General features: G+C 37.1%; 1 protein-coding gene across 1 annotated transcript; it reads left to right on the top strand.

Annotated features, from left to right (window-relative positions):
- The first annotated feature begins 16,823 nt into the window (after positions 1-16,823).
- Positions 16,824-17,904, top strand: dpm3 (dolichyl-phosphate mannosyltransferase subunit 3, regulatory). Its single transcript, XM_084130653.1, has one exon. The coding sequence runs from the start codon at positions 16,864-16,866 to the stop codon at positions 17,140-17,142; it is 279 nt and encodes a 92-aa protein (XP_083986779.1). The 5' UTR covers positions 16,824-16,863; the 3' UTR covers positions 17,143-17,904.
- Positions 17,905-18,281: the final 377 nt, after the last annotated feature.

Here is an 18,281-nt window from a genome sequence, read left to right as displayed (position 1 = left end):
CAGATTTTTCGTTTGGCTTATGTTTCTGGTGAGAGAAATCCAAGACTATACGTCGTCTCTCTCTCTCACACACACACACACACACACACCTTCTCGGCCCTCTCTGAAATCACTGCTCTAGGGAGTGTGATGGCCCAATAAGAGCTGAGGGTGATATTTCTTAAAGATTGTGTGTCATAGGTTGATTTTCTTTTTCTTTCATCTCAGTGTTCTGTGCTTTCATCTAAACGCCCGATCTATCCCGTCTCCCCCATCATTCTCTCCCGTTTTTCCACAATTCATCTCCAGCGAAGTTTTGCTCACTTTATCTTCATATTGATCTCTTTCTTTTTCTCCTTTCCGTTCCCTCTCTCCATCATCCACTTTGCTTTTGGCGATTCTCGGCCTGGGGAGAGGGAAAACTCAGCACCAGATTGGGTTTTGACTGACTGAAGGTATGTAGCCACAACACCACATGTATCTGCAGCCTCTAATCCATACCAGGAAGTCTTATGCACAGTCGGGGGGGGGGGGGGATTTTTAAATACCTCAGAAGCTTTGCAGCTGCTTAACCTTATGCGATTTTCGTTTAATAAGACCAGTCATTTCCCGAAGCACCACAGACTAAAATATCCGTAAAGCGTCCGACCGTAGTCTCGGTGGCTTGTCGTATTGCTGTGCCCGTTGATCCATTTTGTTACGAGCTTATAGACTTATACCAGCTGTTGTAGGTCTACCCTGGTTGTTGCCATCTGCGTCAAGTCTCTTGCTGACTAGACTAGAGGGGAGGGCTAGACAGTGGTAATACTCCGTTATTGTAGGGTAAAGACTTTCGACAGACCACTGCACGCTCATATTTAGATTTTTTTTCACCGCAATGTCTATTGACTAATTGTAGGATTGAGTTTCATGGAGTTTGCAGATGTATATAAAAATGCTTCGTACAAAATAGTCATTTCAAAGAGCTGTCAAACTGTTCGCTTTTCAACAAAAGTAATTTGGGTACTATACGGTTATCACTGGGTACCACATGTGATTGGGTACCACATGTGATGACCTACCCCAACCCCGCCCCTAAACCTACCCGTCACTGGGGTTATGACCAACCAAGAGCGGTTGTGGTCACGTGTGGTCAGGTGTGGTCCGGATAACCGTATAGTAATTTGATATAATATATTGAAAAAATCTGTACGACTGGATATATTTGCTTGTTTCCTCAAGACTGGGGCTAGTTGTCACACTGGGAAAATCTATATCGTAGTAATAAAGGTTGAAGTCAAAAATCCAAATGTTTTATATATTGAAATGGTTTGGAAGGTTTTTTTATTTTTTTTTATTTTTTACAAACACCTAGTTCAAAATTCTATTAAAACTATTGGGGCATGTTGTCACAGAATCCAAAGGTGTGTTAAAGTCCCCTTGTGGTGAAAATCAAGCTTTTAATGTTGTTTATATGTCTTTGTGGTGTTTTCAATATGCTTTAAGACAAACCATGTGCAAATTCATAAGTCAACACCATTGCTGAGTATTTTCTCTTTAAAACGACGTGAACCAAAGACAAGGGGTGTTCGACATTGGCTGGATGATGTAACGATCGGCGAGAGTTGCCGCGTGCAGGCGGGGAGGAGACGAATATAGACGTGACATAGACGATCAGTTTTATTTTGATAAACATGACACAATATAACATTGCGACTACATGAAAAGAGATTTTACTGTTATAAAAAACAGATTTATGAGCATAAGTGGAACTGAAGGTGTGAGAATAAACACGAAACACATGTGATCGTTGTCATGCGGTGGATTCGGCCAATCGTAGAACAGCTGTGTTGTCATCAGCGCTCGTGCAGTCGCTCTGGAGAGTCCTCCCGACTGCTCTCGAATCGCTCTCGCGATATTTTGATGCCATATGTCACAGTCATGTGGTGTCGGTGCTGTCTCAATTGGACAAAATTTCTAACCAGTGTTGTGAACAAATGAGTCCTACTGAAGAGATGAGTCCGAGCTTAGGACCCAAGCAATCCGATTGGTTCAAAGCACGTTTTATGGGTAATCGCTTTAGTGCCAAATTGTACAAAATCACTTTATTATAGAAGACGTTTGTACTACTTTATAGCGAGTCATTAATGTATTTTAAATTATACGTTTCATATACTAGTGTTTAACCGAAGCTATAGATTGTGAAATTAAACATTTCTAGTTGTTAGTGTTTTTAGTTAGCTTAGATAGTAGCATAGCATACAGCTAACGTTATCCGATCCGATGATCGTGCTAGCTGAGCTTTACCTGAGCTTATACTGCCCTGATAATGCCTTACTGTATTCACAGCAATTCTTAATGCAATTATAATTGTCATTATTTTTTATCGTAATAGTCAGCGCAATATGTTACAAGTACACTTTTTTTTAAATTACAAGAACCATAAAATAATGTTTATTTGTGTATATTACTATTTTTCTTATTACAGTTTAGACAGCTCACGTTAGCTACAAGTTATCGCAAGGGGATCATGCCTATGTTCCCACAGCCCTATGTTCCCACAAATGGCCTACCCCTGACCCCACCCCTAAACCTACCCATAACTGGGGTTTAGACAATGTTCCCACAAATGGCCTACCCCTGACCCCACCCCTAAACCTACCTGTAACTGGGGTTTAGACAAATCGTAAAAAAAAAAAAAATTCTTAGAAATGTGGGAACATAGGGCTGTGGGAACATAGGCATGATCCCCTTGCGATAACTTGTAGCTAACGTGAGCTGTCTAAACTGTTAATAGAAAAATGACCCCATCGCAAGAACAGTTTTAGATCAGGCATACTACTGGCATACTAATGGGGTCCTAAGCTCGGACTCATCTCTTCAATAGGACTCATTTGTTCACCACACCGGCATGCACTGTCATCAGTCAGTCGGCCGATCGGTCTGCGCAGAGCTGCATAAAGTTGAACAAGCCTAACGTCTCAAAAACGCAATTTGAAATCGCTGGTGTTTCTGACGTCACAAACTACCTTGTAACCACACATCAACGTGCGGGCGGGCTTTAGCATATCATTAACAGCGAACAAGCAGGGGAGTCTCGAGAGATGCCAGGTTATCCCGGTATGTTTTTCTGATGATATGAAAAATCGGGTCGATTTAGCAATATAGCGGGTGTATGATGTATATTACGATATTATGATAAACTATGTCTTTCTCCACTGACGTTCTGAGTCAAACAAAGCGTTTCTGATTGTAAGAAGGCAGCTGTCCGAACCTCTGACTGAGATGCGAATGGGAACATGTTTGTGCAACATTAGCAACATATTATTAGCTGTTTGATAACATTGTCATGCAAAAGGCTAATCATATTAATTACCGTTATGTGTCCGACGTTGTAAAGAGCGATACCATTGTGATACCATCTCTGAGCTGGTGTGAGTGTGGGGGCGGGGCTAATTAGCATATTCATTGATCCTCATATACTAAATGAAGCAAGGGTGTAGAGTTGCATTCAAGCTATTTTAAGGCATGAATATTTTTTTTTTCACAGGAAAAAACGTTTAAATATGTCATTTTGGTTATCAAAGATGAGTTTTAAGGGATACAATTATTGACTACTGGGGGATTTTAAATAAACTGTATTTTTTGTCCTCAGCAATAATGCTGTTTCCATAACCAAGACTTGAAAAAATAATAATTTTTAAAAGAAAAAATATATTTACTACTGAACTAACTAAATAGGTCAAACATCCTATTACACAAATGGGTTGTTATCTAGAAATATCTTTGTGTGTTGTTTTCAAAGACAAATCAAAACTCTATTAAAACTAAAACTGGGCATTTTGTCAAATTCTCAATGTGTGTTAAATAAACTATGTTTTTTCCCCCTCAGCAATTACACTGCTTCTGTAGTCAAGACTTTAAGGTTTTTGCTCATACAGATATTGTTTTTTTTAATTTTTTTATTTTTTTATCCCTATAGGAATATTCACTGTAGTAAAAGTGTGACAACCTATTTCTAAACTCTAAACTTTTTCTTTTTTTTTTACAGGGAAATAGTAGCCATTTTTTGTAGCCAACACTTTAAATTTGCTCTCTATAAAGAAATTGACTTTAACAAATAAACCTTAGAAATAAACCTAAAAAAGTTTTTTTTAGGTTATGTTTTTTTTTTTTTTTTTATCCTAGGAATATTCACTGTAGTAAAAAGTGTGACAACTTGCCCTGGTTTCCCCTATAACCTAAGCATGGCAACTGAAAACCTTTACAAAATCTGGATGTTTCATCTTTTAAAGCCACTAGCAATCAAAATAAGGCATTTTGGCGCAATAACCTCTGGAAAGAAAGCATTAGAAAAGTGCAATACTATTAACTTGCAAGATCCTCGTCCCAAATTAAACGAGAATCAGGGTGAACAGAATCAACCCGTTTCATTACTTGATAAGAAGATTTGAGAGGTAAAGCTATCGCCCGACTCCCTTCCCCCTCTGTATACATGAGCGTTACACTAATACTCTCCTGTCTCCATATGGATCCTCTCCGGACAGAGCGCTGGAGTGGAGGGATCGCCCACGTTTAACTGTTTCAACTCTTCACCCTCTCTCAGCAATCCCATCTGTCCCGCTATTAGTAAATCCACACAGATAAATAGAAGCTTTTGAGGATCATTGCTGAGGCAGGTTTTCAGTGGTCTGAGCAAGACTAAGTGTAGCTGACCTCGATAGAAACATTCCGTTTGTTAAACTTGCAACACATTTTGCGTTTGGCCTAACTGTGTGCAAATGTAATCCGCCCCGCTCCATCCTGTGGAAAACCATTTCATTGTACGCTAATATTAGAATAACAGCTGAGCGACTAATTGCCGGTGAATTAGCCAGACAGCACATCATATGAAACTCATTTTCAAAGAGCACCTGTTTGGTTCTGCATCATAAGTGACCCATATGGTTCTTCATCAATTTTACATCATATACTGGGAAAGAAGTCCAGTATACCAGAGTGTCGCGCCTTCCAGGTGTTCTCTCCTCTGAATAAGCCATTTCAGACATCTGAAAATGAGCTAGGCATGTCTGGATACAGCATGAATGTTAAAAGCATGCTGCAGGGTCCACCTTAACCTTGTTTTCACATTCACATATGAAGCACCAATCATTGATTTGAAGTCTTTCTTGTTCTTTGTCTGAAAAGGAGTCACCACAAATCAATCAGCAATTTCAAATTCACAAATTGAAAGAATTTGGTTATTAAATGCATTGCAATTATAAAGGTTTGTTCACTATCCTTAATGTGAATATCACAACGATGAATCAGGGTTTATAAATAGGTGTGCATCTCCCTTAAGGAGTATTCAATAGACCAGAAGCACAATCCAGCATCGGAATACTAATCAAATTCACTAGTGGCATTAGCAAACATTCTGAGCAAACAGAACCAGATTTAATGGGAATATGTTAGTCATATATTCAGTTATGCCAACCACCTGTTGATTTTCTGTCTAAGGTAGACTCTAGCAAAAGAAAGTTTCACATCATCTCAAATGTACAGTATAATGCATCCCTATGGATCTTGACCAGCATCTGTTCGGTATTTCGGTACTTGGATCACATCTGGAAGCATCAAGTTTTGAAAGTATGTCTCAGCTGTGCATCTGTTTTATTTTTAGCTTGTTCCCTAATAAACCTTTATCAGCTGTATAGCACTGAGTTAAAGGGGTCATGACATTGATTTTTTTATTTATTATTTTAATATTTTCCTTGAGGCTGCATGTATAATGTTAATAAAAATTGTTTGCACACAAAACAAATACATATATGGAAAAACGTATTATTTTCAACCCTCATTCTGAACCTCTATCTGAAATTATCCATTTTAAGGCTCGTCAGAGGCCACTGATATGATTGGCTAACGTCATCATTGCATTGGAAATCAACTCCATATTGCATGTGAGTTAAGTGTATTGAAAACATTATCCATAAACCTTAATTTACAGATAAAGCATTGTAGACAGCATCAGTGATGAAAATGGGTTTTATTTGCTTTTGACGAGACGCTCGCTTCTAGTGTAGACAAATGTCAGCCATTAAGTGACTGGATGTTAGTGGGCGGGGCCTATGGTGAGATGATGTAAAACTATTCGTTGATGTCTTGCTCTGGAGACAGTCATATGCAAATGAATTTGCCTGTGTGACATCACAGATCGCGCAATATCAAAACGAGACGTTTTTAGAGCTTGATTATGCTTTTAAAATGAGGAGGACGTTTTAAGCTATGATGTTTTAATGGTACAAAGACCTCTTATATGTCAAAAGATCCAAAATTTGATTTCTTATGTCATGACTTCTTTAAAGAACTGAATGTAAACCTATTGACAAGTTGAAAGAGACACGCTGAGGCAGATATATCAGTCTAAAGACTGATTATTTGAATCATTTATATACTTTTTTTGCATTTCTTTTTACCTGTATGCGTTTAGCTGAACAGTCTGTCATAATGGACTGTAGTTGCTGATGGAGTAAAGGTGTAACCTCAGACAGACGTCTAATGTGGGCCCATAACTCACTGTGAGCAGGTTAACACTGTTCCCATGGTGTAAAATAACAGGAATAATATTCTTATGCAGTTTGCAGTCGAACATGAACGATTCCTGTTATTTTACACCAATGGACGAAAGTGGTACGTATACACACACACACAATCAAATCTGTTGTGTTTAATATAAATTTCGGTCAGTTCACCAACAGTCACCAGATTACAGCATGTTAATATCTTCATACATTCTAATTCCGATTCAGCATGTTATATATATATATACCAGCTGCACTCATACCTGGATACTAGATTTGTGACATTTGTACAATTTATTATTTTTGACGTTTTTGACGTAACTTACCATGAATTTCAGCATTATTCTGAACACTTGTCAAACGCACCGTGGCTGTAAAAATTCCAGATCCCATAAAAAGCAAAAAGGCGAGGCGAGACACAGTCAACAGGGGGTTTGTAAAGAAAACACATGTTTTTCTAGCGCTCTGTCAAGAACAGCTGTGCATACATCACTACACTGAATGGTCACTAAGAGACAGAATGAATCAGGGACAGAAACACAAAAAGAGATGTAACAAAAAGAGATAAACAAGTAAACATTGAGGGCACACTGTCATCTGCACATACGGGGGGAGATCGGGCCAGGAGAGAAGGACGAAATGACAGAGTGAGACAGATAAACATCAGGAGAGAGATGGAAAGCAGATGGAGACAGCGATAAGATGAAGCTGGAGAGGTCAGAACAGTTGACCTTTATATAGGAGAGAAAATAAGAGCGAGAGAAAATAGTGATGGTATCTGTTTCACGGTCAACACATGCTTCTTTTCTCCTCTATGACAAGGGTTAAAGGTCAAAGGTTGACAGATGCAAGAAGACGAGAGGGAGAGAAGCGTAGAACGTCAAGAAGGTTCTAGGGTCAGACATCTACAGGGTGAACTAAGGAAAGCAACCCAACAAAATTAAAAAATAGGCCAAAGAAAAAGTAAATCTTACAGGTTTGGAATGACATGAGGGTTTCATTTTTGGCAAACAATTTTGTGACAGCCTGAACAATAAACCATCAATCATTCATTTATTTCCATAAACACATTTTACCGTGACGAAGAATGTCTACTTAGACCCCACTGACCTTTTTCCATCCTTCATCCCATAAAGACACACAGACGCTTTTGTTCTGCAGAGATGAACAGCTAGCTCAAACTTACACTCAGGACTGTCACTAGCCGCGTTTCCATTACCCTACAAATTGCGCAAATTGAAAATACGCCCAATGGAAACACGTCAATTTCGCAAAAACTTCCATTTATCGCAAAAAAGTTTTTATGCTCGCATGAGGTGGTTTTTCAGGCAATTCGAAAAAGAAATATTTCGCAAAAACAAGTTTAAACAAGGAAAACACACATACATCTCCTTCGATTAATAATGGCTAGTGCAGTGGCTGGGATATAGTACATAAACCTACCAACGTCCGTTGCCATGGTTTTTGTAATGATTTTACTTATCGCGAGAAGAAAAAATGAAGTTTTAGTCGCATAACATCGGTTAATGGAAACACCGTCATTTCGCAATAGTTTTTTGTCGACATTTAGAAAAAAATCTCAAAAGTTTTGCGCAAATCTGTAATGGAAATGCGCCTACTAATGTTTACAGAGACTGGTTATGGCCTCACTGCTGAAGACGCAAACTGACTCCATTTATTAAATTTTTTATATCAACTCACCACAATTAATGCTTGTCTTATGTTATGTTATACCGTATATATGTTTGTTTTTAATCAGTTCATCAGAGAGCATCAATACGGTTCAAAACTGGGTCACAGCACCAAAACAATCACTGAATGCAACTGTCAACCAATTAAATCCCATCGAGTAAGTCTGTCTCAAGACAGATTTCAAATCCCCCATCTTCTTTGTTCCAGGTTTGTTTCGGTCTCAATGCACAGCAATGGTGAACTCCCATGGAGGTCTGTTGCGGTCCCATGCGCTAACTGACGCTAGAAATAACTGTACGCTCAGCATGTGCCAATTAACTATGATGTCAATAGATGTAATTAAAAAGGGTATGAAAGGCAGGCCAGGCATTTGGGTATTTGGTACACTTTATGTTTATGCATGCTGTCACTTTGTGTTTGGGTACGACAGCAACTGTACAAGCAGTTGATGAGGCATACGTCCAAACGTGTCAATGACTATTGACTGTAACAATGCTTTCAGCTAAAATGTGCTAAAAGCATGCTAAAGATTTATAGGCTTTTGAAAGTCTTAATTTATAAACATATCTAAACAAACATATCTATATTCTAAACTAAATATTTTTTATATTATTAAAACAATTATATAAACATAAATGATATATATATATGTATTAATAGCATTAATATATACTTTTTTATATTATATTTTTAATTGTAATATTCATGATATTCATGAATGTATGCAAATGTCAATGTGTGTAAATTAAGTCAAGCTTTTCACAAGCTTATTTTAAGCTATATATATATATATATATATATATATATATATATATATATATATATATATATATATATATATATATATATGTGTGTGTGTGGATAAGAATAAAGTACAAATGAAAATGTAAATAGTAATTGTTGTTTTCAAATGGCCAAACACTACCCAGCGCATTGAAATTTCAGACTAGCATATTTTCCCGAATACGTTTTTGTTCAAGGTTTTTTTCTTTTCATTCCATTTCACTTCTGCTGAACATATTTTCCCAACTTGCCTTTTCCATTTTAACATCACTTTCTGAGATGGCGAGACCTCAATGCCAGTCAAAACAAGTGGATGGGCCAGAATTGTCCTTGCTAAAATAAATATGACAGTGTCCAGTATATTGTTTTATAACAGCAGGCTTCATAATAACCCTGGACCACACAGACATGGCATGAGTTATGAGAGGGAACAGAGACCTGGCATGACGACAAGCTCTCACAGAGCTGCTAACTAATGGACTCGGTTGATTGGCCTAAAGCATCTAAGAATGAGATTTTCCTTTTATTAAAAGGCTTTGTAGCAGCCGTGGGTGTTGCCTGTCATGTATGTCACATAGGAAGGCTGTAGATTTGTTCCCTCTGCGTGAAATGACCCGAAGAAAAGAGCTCTCAATAGACATGCTGTCATATCGAGTTATATTCAATAACAACATAAAACTGCTCTCTGGGGCATTTTACATGTTCAAGTGACAGTCTGGGACTACAGAGATCAAGTATGGAAACATAGGCTTTCATATAGTTTTTTGTGAGGTCAGAATGACGCAGATTTGAAACATTTGTGACTTCAAAGCATTTCCAGGGCTCTAAACAAAAGTTTCATGCTTTGATCGGACAGATTTAGTAGGCAAGTACACCAGTTTTTATAGTATAGCAGTGTATTTTGCTCATGTAGCACTTATGGAGTGACAATAGCTTACAATAGAGAGCACAATATGCGAAGTGATTGATTTTTAGTATAGGCTACTAAAGCTAACTCATATCTGGATAGTTATACTTCATAACTGAAATTTCAATGTCAATGTAATTAGTAATTGTAGTTGGTCATACTTAGAGTTATATACAGATGCAGATATACTTAAAACAAAATGTCAGTGGTATGGCATTATACTGTTGCTAGTTCATGGGATTGACCTCAGTTTCACCAAAAACAAACAATAAGAACAATAAGAGTCTCCAAAACTCCCTGAATGCAGTATTTGTCTGAATGTGAAACAATGCACTGTGAAGATACACAACATTTGAAACACCAAACATTTACATATGTTTATATTTCATCAATTCAGTGTCAACTCAGTTCAACATAGACTGAAGCTTTACAAGCTATTAAAGCTTTGGCTATTTTTTTATGCAAAAGCATTAAGCTAACTTAGCAGAGTTAACAGATTTCAGATGGCGAGCCAATCGTAAAGTACAATGTAAAAATGTCTGTAAAAACAGTGCACAATGTACTGTATTAATATGAAGTAATATGAAGGCTACTGCTAATACATACATGACACACTGCTGTGAGAAAGTAAGACATGCTGCTGCTGTACAATTTAGCGTACATGATTTACCCGTGGCAGATCTATACAGGTGGAGCTGGGGAAGGTGGAGGGTTTCTGAAAGCGCGCTGCACTGCTAAGGCAAATATTATATATAATTATAGTATAATATAGGCAAATATAAGTATTTGGTTCCATATTGTTGTTTTTTACAGGTGCTTTACCTGTATTTTGAATTACGCATTGTATTGTGTTGTGTTTTAGGGTTAATGGACATTTCTGTAAAATTACTGGATAATGTCCTGGGAGAAAATTACTAGTACAATATCTGTTTTTATTTTTTACAGTGTTGAAAATGGGTCGGCCAGGAACTGAGAGTAGTATTTTCTTGTTTTTTTTTTAAAAGTCCAATGGGAAATGTCTTATGATTCATTATAGCAATGTGTTTAATTTAATTATGTTTATTATAATTTTCTGGAATTTTCTTTATTAATTTTTCTTTTTTTGTTTGTGTCTTGTTTTGCTTTATTTATTTAATGTTTTTCAGAGAAGTCTTCAGTGTCACATGATCCTTCACAAACCATTCTTCTTATATATATTATTTATACAAGACAAAACATTCACCCCATAATATTAACTTTTGCTTACGATGTACAAATATTGTAATAGTGCAGAAACAGATGTATGGAGGGGCTCTAAAATAGACCAGAGAACTGCTGACAGGAGATTGAGAAAAGCACATTCCTGTTTCCATATGTCTTTCTTTCCATCCTCTGTGTCTCTCTGGTCTTTTTCCACGGCAGAAGCAGAAACAGGTGGACTTTGACAGGAAGACCACAGATCCCTTGCTTACACTCTCATACACCTTCTGACTTTGTATTTAGGCAGGTTAGAATTTATGCTGTTTATATTTCCCCCATACTGTGAATATTTATGAGTCCAGCTGTCCTTTGCTCAGTTGTCTTCATTAATGAAGCGTTTGACTTGTATGAAGAATTATCAACAAAATGCCTAAAAACCGACTGCAAGAGATCAAAGCAATGATCAAAAACACACAAGTCACCGAGACAGCTTGACTGTCCGTGTCAGGATTTGGCCGGGACTGAGCCTATAACTGAGGAAAGGTTTTCATACTGAAGACAAGAATGATGGGATCATTCCTCCAACATACACAGATACTGGAAAATGATGACAGATCCAGCCAGGTCGACTCTGAATAGCGTAGATACATTCCATCAAAATCACATCTGTGTATTTTAGATCAGTTAAAATATTTAAGAACATCAGCCAAACATAATAAGTGATTTTCACATTTATAAAGAAAATCTGAGAAGTGTTTGCCCAAAACTCGCCGTCATTAGGATGGACCTCAGGTCTTTTGCTTGCTGAGGTTTTCTGAGTGATTCTTTTAGCAAATGGAGACAAATCGTGCTCCAAAATGTAGTCAACATCATGAATGAAATCAAAGGTGAAGCTACTTTTAAATAAATGAATGATTCATCAGTGCATGTCACTGCAAAGAGAACAAATTCTAAAGTTTGGGTGTGTACAAATCCCTAATCCGATGAGAAATACTGTAGAGGTGCATCAGAAAACACAACTAATGTAATGCATTTATATTGCCCTTTAATAGATAACATAATTGCTTCATGGAATTTGTACAAGAAAACAATGTGATTTCATGAACTCATGGTCAGTCTCTCGATATGAGCTTGTGTGTGTGTGTGTGAAAGAGAGAACAGACTGAGACTAAGATCTCACTCAGGCAAAGGAAACAGAGGGTTCCTGTTTGTGAGCCAGGCACTATTGTCTTCCTCCCTCCCTCTCTTTCTCTCTCTCTCATAAACACACTTATCTGCAATTGTTCCCTTTAAATCATATTTTGTCTGTCTCATCTAGAAAGGCTCACATTGGAGCCATGGAGTGTCTACAGTGCTTTCTCCATTCAAACCCTAAATGAATTTTTACTTTTTATCTTATTTTTCTTCCTCTTTGCCTCCTCCTACATATTAGAAACATTTTTTTTACACATCAGGCCTCCGGTGATCCTACATCCTGCTTAGTTACTGTTGCTTGGGTTAACAGTGATCATTTCAAGGACATTTTCCACCACTGGCGACTCACTCCTTATTTATCCCAATCTCTCTCTCTCTCTCTCTCTCTCTCTCTCTCTCTCTCTCTCACACATACACACACACACACTGTACAAAGTGTACATTCTATCCCCTAACCTTACCCCTAAATTTTTGCATTTCCCAAAAACATCCCTTAGTGTGATTTATAAGATTACAAGGATTTCGGACATGGTCATCTGGGGACATTTTGTCCTCAGGGTTTACCTAAACCAGGACCACACCATAAACTTCTGTTTTTTTTATTTTTATATTAAGCTAAATATATATGATAGATTCATGAAAATGATAATTATTTTTTAGAATTAAATAAAATATTTTTAGAAATAAAAAAATAAGACTTTAGGGCACATCTAACCTAATTTATATATATCATTAGTTATATAAAAAAGAAAAGAAATTAATACTTTTTCAGCAAGGACATATTTGATCAAAAGTGAGAGTAAAGACTATTAAATGGTTATAAAAAGTTGATTCAATTCACATTTATTTGTATAGCACTTTTCACATATAGTTTCAAAGCAGCTTTACAGAAAAATTCTGAAAGATGAAAAATGCTGAATAAGATGCATGTCTACATTACAATTTAGAGTAATCTGACTGTGTCCAAAGTGTGTGTAGAGGTGACTGTGTCCAAGTAATATATTTCAAAAATATACACGTCTATATTTCAAATAATTGTATAACAAAAAAAAAAAAAAGTATAACGTTTTCCACAAAAAATTAATAAACTGCTTTTAACATTGATGATAATAAGAAATTATTCTTGAGCAGCAAATCAGCATATTAAAATGATTTCTGAAGGATCATGTGACACTGAAGACTGGAGTAAATATTCAGCTTTGCCACCACAGGAATAAATTATATTTGAAAACATTAAAATACAAAACAGTTCTTTTAAATTGTAACAATAAATGGAATAATACCGGTATGTTTACTGTATTATTTGTCCAATGTAGTAGCTCATGTCTGGGGACAATTTTAGACCTAAAGTGTAGCTATGTAAACCTACCCCCCCCCCCACACACACACACACACACACACACACACACACACACACACACACACACACACACACACACAGTGCAGATCTCTTCTCTCTGGGTGGTGGCAGGGGACCAGAGTTTAAGCATGTAAGCTATTTAAGCATCTGGATTTAATGCACCATTAAGGTCAACGGCTGACCAGTCTGCACCTGTAGATCTCCCCACCAAACCCAACAGCCCCTCCTCGCATTCTGTTCTGCCAGTCTTCACTATTTCTACACTTTCTCTCTGTCATTTCACCAAAGCTTCCACATTCTGAAAACAAATTTTCTTTTTAAGAGTCTTGTCCCTGAATCCCTCTTTTCTCTTTCGACCTTTATCTTATTCTTAAGTTCTCTGTGTTGTCCTCCTCACACCCTCGTTCCCTCCATCACCCCCTCGGTCTCAGTGCAGCCTGTTCTATTGTGTCTGCCAACTGCTCCCTGCTGGATCACAGGTTTCCTGAGCTGGAGAACTGGGGACTGGCAGCCTCGAACACTGTGAACGGCCAACTTGCTTTTTTCCCACTGAGCACTGTATGTTCTGCTCATTGAACACGTACTCCTACGCAAACGCCCAGGCAGCAAAGAATCACACAGATTATGAAAAGAATCACAGCCCTTACGGTCCCCACAGATAGATAGATAGATAGATAGATAGATAGATAGATAGATAGATAGATGTGACGTTAATCATACATTACTGGGCAGAACTTCAAATGGATAGCCTATAGTGCATGCGTTTTGCATGAATTTGTCCACATTTATTTTGATTTGCATAATCATTTCTGCTCTTAAATCTTTGGTAATAATAGTTTTAATGAAATCAAGGTAGTGCTGCACAAAAAAGTTGACTGAAAGGTGCCAAACCCCCACACAAATGCCATCCTTGGCCACATTTCGTTTTTTACAAGCACTTGCAGTATTGAAAGAAGCAGTCGCTGACAAGTGTAAACATCACTAAGAATAACCTCGCGTTTGCTGTGAGGGTGATGTTTTTCGGGAGCCTCAGTGCTGTCTGTGAGTAATGTTTATACCTTCTTGGCTGGTGAGGAGGTGTGATGGGTCATGGACTCGCTTCTGTTCTCCGTGCTGAATGGGCGGATGTCACCCGCGGCATCCACAAGACACTGAACTGCGCCAACAGCCAGAGAGACAGAGACGAACACAGCTCCAGACTGATACCGCGCAGGCGTTTCATTTCCTGCCAGGGTTCCAGATAAACCAGTGCATCCCACTCGAGGAAAACGTGGCTTAAAGGGTTAGTTCAGCCAAAAAGGAAAAAAATCTGTCATTAATTACTCACCCTCGTGTCGTTACAAACCCGTAAGACTTTCGTTCATCTTCGGAACACAAATGAAGATATTTTATATGAAATCCGAGAGCTTTTTTGTCCCTCCATTGACAGCTAAGCAACTACCACATTCAAGGTCCAGAACGTTAGGAAAAGACATAATTAAAGTAGCCTAAGTAGTTTTACCTTAATTTTATGAAGCGACACAAGTGCTTTGTTTGCACAATAAAACAACTTTATAAAATAATATTATCCAAAGCGCCTTTACAGAACTACGTCAACTCATGCGTCGTGGTGCTCCTCCTTCAATATTTTAAGGGTTGCTTCATAAAATTTGGTTCTCGGATTTCATCAAAAATAACTTCATTTGTGTTCCAAAGATAAACAAAGGTCTCACAGGCTTGGAACGCAAGAGGGTGAGTAATTAATTACAGAAATTTCATTTTTGGGTGAACTATCCCTTTAATACAGGGTTTCAAACACACCTGAGCAAGCTAATCAATGTCTTCAGGATCACTAGTAACTCACAGCTAGGTGTGTTTGATCAGGGTTGGAGCTAAACTGTGCAGGACAGTGGCCCTCCAGGACTGAGTTTGAGAAACCCTGCTTTAATAGACCTTATTCTGTATTAATTGATTGGATTGATATTCTTTAAGGTAATTTAAACAAAAATCTGTCAATCAATCAATCAATCAATCAATCAAATAAATAAATAGAATTAATGTACAAAAATATTGGCACAACAGTTCAGCACGAAACATACACTTGGGTTTCTTTCATTTTTTTTATTTTAATATTTAAAGGGACAACAGACTTTTTTAAAATACATCTCTTTAAAATGACACGCTCTTTCAGTTTATTCAATATATATTTTTTAGAATTTAAAACAGTAGATTTCACTTATTCTTTATTTAAGAGAAAGCAAGCAAAATTCCTATTTCATAAAATAGGGGTTAAGATGTTTAGGGTATTTTAAAGATATTTTAAGGCTGGCTAACTAACTAACTTACTAAATAAATAAATAAATAAAATAAACAAATGCCATTTCCTAAACTCCTAAACTGTTTCAACTGTTACAAATTCAACTGCACAAAATACAAACAATAAACTTGCAAAACTTGGGTTTCTTTATTTTTCTTTCATTTAATATTTAAGAGATAAACAGACAGTTTTAAAAATACTGAAACATGGTTTAAATTAGTCGAATATGGTCCTGTAGTGTTTGTTGTGCATGATTCTGAGGACGTACACTACATGTTCCACAATGCTTTTCGGCACTACGTCATCAACGTGCGTTATTTTGAAAGTGGTGAGCTGGCTTTGGATATCGGGTGAGAGAGTTTATTTGTATATTATCAGTGCATTTTCATTGTACTTATTTAATGTTCAGGAGCCGATCATTGTTACTAAGTTAAAAGATTACCTCTGTGTTGCGTTGGCTGTCAGATTTCATTGTAACCGCCTGTAATCATTAGCATTCATGCTAGCAGTTCAATTCGAGTGAGTGTACATTTGTAAATAACGCCAGTGTATTTCATGGTTTTTCTGTACTATTAATTTCTTTATCTTCCGATTTTTTCAGCTCCAGCACTAGCCATATAAATGGTTACTGTCAGTTTTAATCGAAAGCACTGGAAGAAATAGTTTCTTTATGTAACGTAATATAAGCATATTAATAAGTATATTTTTTATTTTTAATGTAAAACATTCATACAGTGTTCTATGTATGGCCAAATCTAAATGGCCACTTTGAAATCAATAATAATAATAACAAAAAACAGTGTGTGTCATCTAAAATAATATATGTTAAACAGTACTGTCTAACCTCATAGAATCATATTTATCCTCATAGGTGGATTCTTCGTTTCTAATTTTGCCCTCCTCAATCCCACAATCATCTGAACCCTGAACCATGACCAAGCTTCTGGAGTGGCTTCTTGGTTGTTCGCTGATAGGCATGGCATGGGGACTCGTTACCTTCGACCTCCTGGATTTGCAGCTGCCTCCCCAGTATAGAGAGCTTGCGTGGCCGATGCCTGTGTATCTGCTGGTGGCGTTCGGCTGTTATTCACTGGCAACAGTCGGCTACCGTGTGGCCACATTTAATGACTGTGAGGACGCAGCCAAGGAGCTGCAAGCGCAAATAAAGGAAGCCAAAGCGGACTTGAAGAAGAAGGGACTGAAGATGTGAGAATTAAATGCAGCTCCTGTTTTTTCTTCATATAGCCTACAAATGCAAGTCTCATTGTTTCTGTTAACTTTGTGCCCGACATTTCCTCTACATTGACACTAGGCTAATTCTATGGATGTCTGCGCTATAATATGCACTCAAAGCTGCCCAGCTTGGTTCAAGTCTTTATTTCAAACATGATGTAAATGATGGTTTGAAGTATAGCCTAAACACCTGTGAATGATCTATTTCCAGCTTCAGGACAGGCTTATTTAGAACATTACAGGCACATTCATGTATTGTCAATGGAGAGCAGTGCTATTTTTGTACAACCTCTAGTCCAGAGTGTGTGTATTTGCATTGGCCTGGGAATGAATACGTCTTTTTTTGACCCAGATGTTTTTAAACAGAGTCAGAATTCTGAGTCAGACTTAGCAACAAACCCACTATGTTAATTCACGCTTGAACAAGGGTAGCGTTAAAAGATGTGGAATAGAATTTTGATGTAAAATGTAAAAATGATTGCGTTGAGGCTCACAAACTATTGTCCCTTTTACCTTAAATTAGGGTTTAAATTTGTAAATTAAATCCAATAATTTAAAGCACAGTATGGGTCAAACCATTTAATTATGTGGTCCATATTAAATGAAGTGACCTGCTTGTGTATTGAAAATAATGCACAGATGAAAACTGTTTTTCCTCATAAGACATTCCACATGTTGAAAATGTATATTTGATACAAAATGTGATTTTGATACAAAATACAGACTGATTCATTCTCGACTGTGTTTAATTCATGTTCTGTTGCTCTTCTCATGGTGTTGGGGAGTAACTATAGTTACATGTAACGGTGTTACTTCATTTAATTACAAAGTAAATGTAACTAATCCGTTACAGTTACTGAGAAAAAAATTGTCATTAAATTACATTTATAAAAATGTTAAAGATTACAAAGGGGGTTACATCTGAATATGTTCTGTAAAAAGCTTGGGTATGTTGAATAATATAATTTTTTTGCTTTGCCTGTTTTTGATGTGCTGGACACCTGCCATTTAAAGGCCGTTTAGTAAAGCGATGCTCTTCATTGGTTCTCTTGTTTGAATTTCCAGTGTTTCCTGCCATAGCTGTGCAAAGATTTGATTTCAAAAACAGTATCATAG

The sequence above is a fragment of the Abramis brama genome (assembly GCF_963993115.1).
Source record: "Abramis brama genome assembly, chromosome: 12".
NCBI classification, from domain to species: Eukaryota; Metazoa; Chordata; class Actinopteri; order Cypriniformes; family Leuciscidae; genus Abramis; species Abramis brama.
Note: the sequence above shows the minus strand (reverse complement) of the source record. Positions and strands in the feature narration are given on the sequence as shown.

What these genes read in the sequence shown, in the direction of transcription:
- dpm3 (XM_084130653.1), top strand. Translation starts at nt 16,864, where the DNA reads ATGACCAAGCTTCTGGAGTGGCTTCTTGGTTGTTCGCTGATAGGCATG.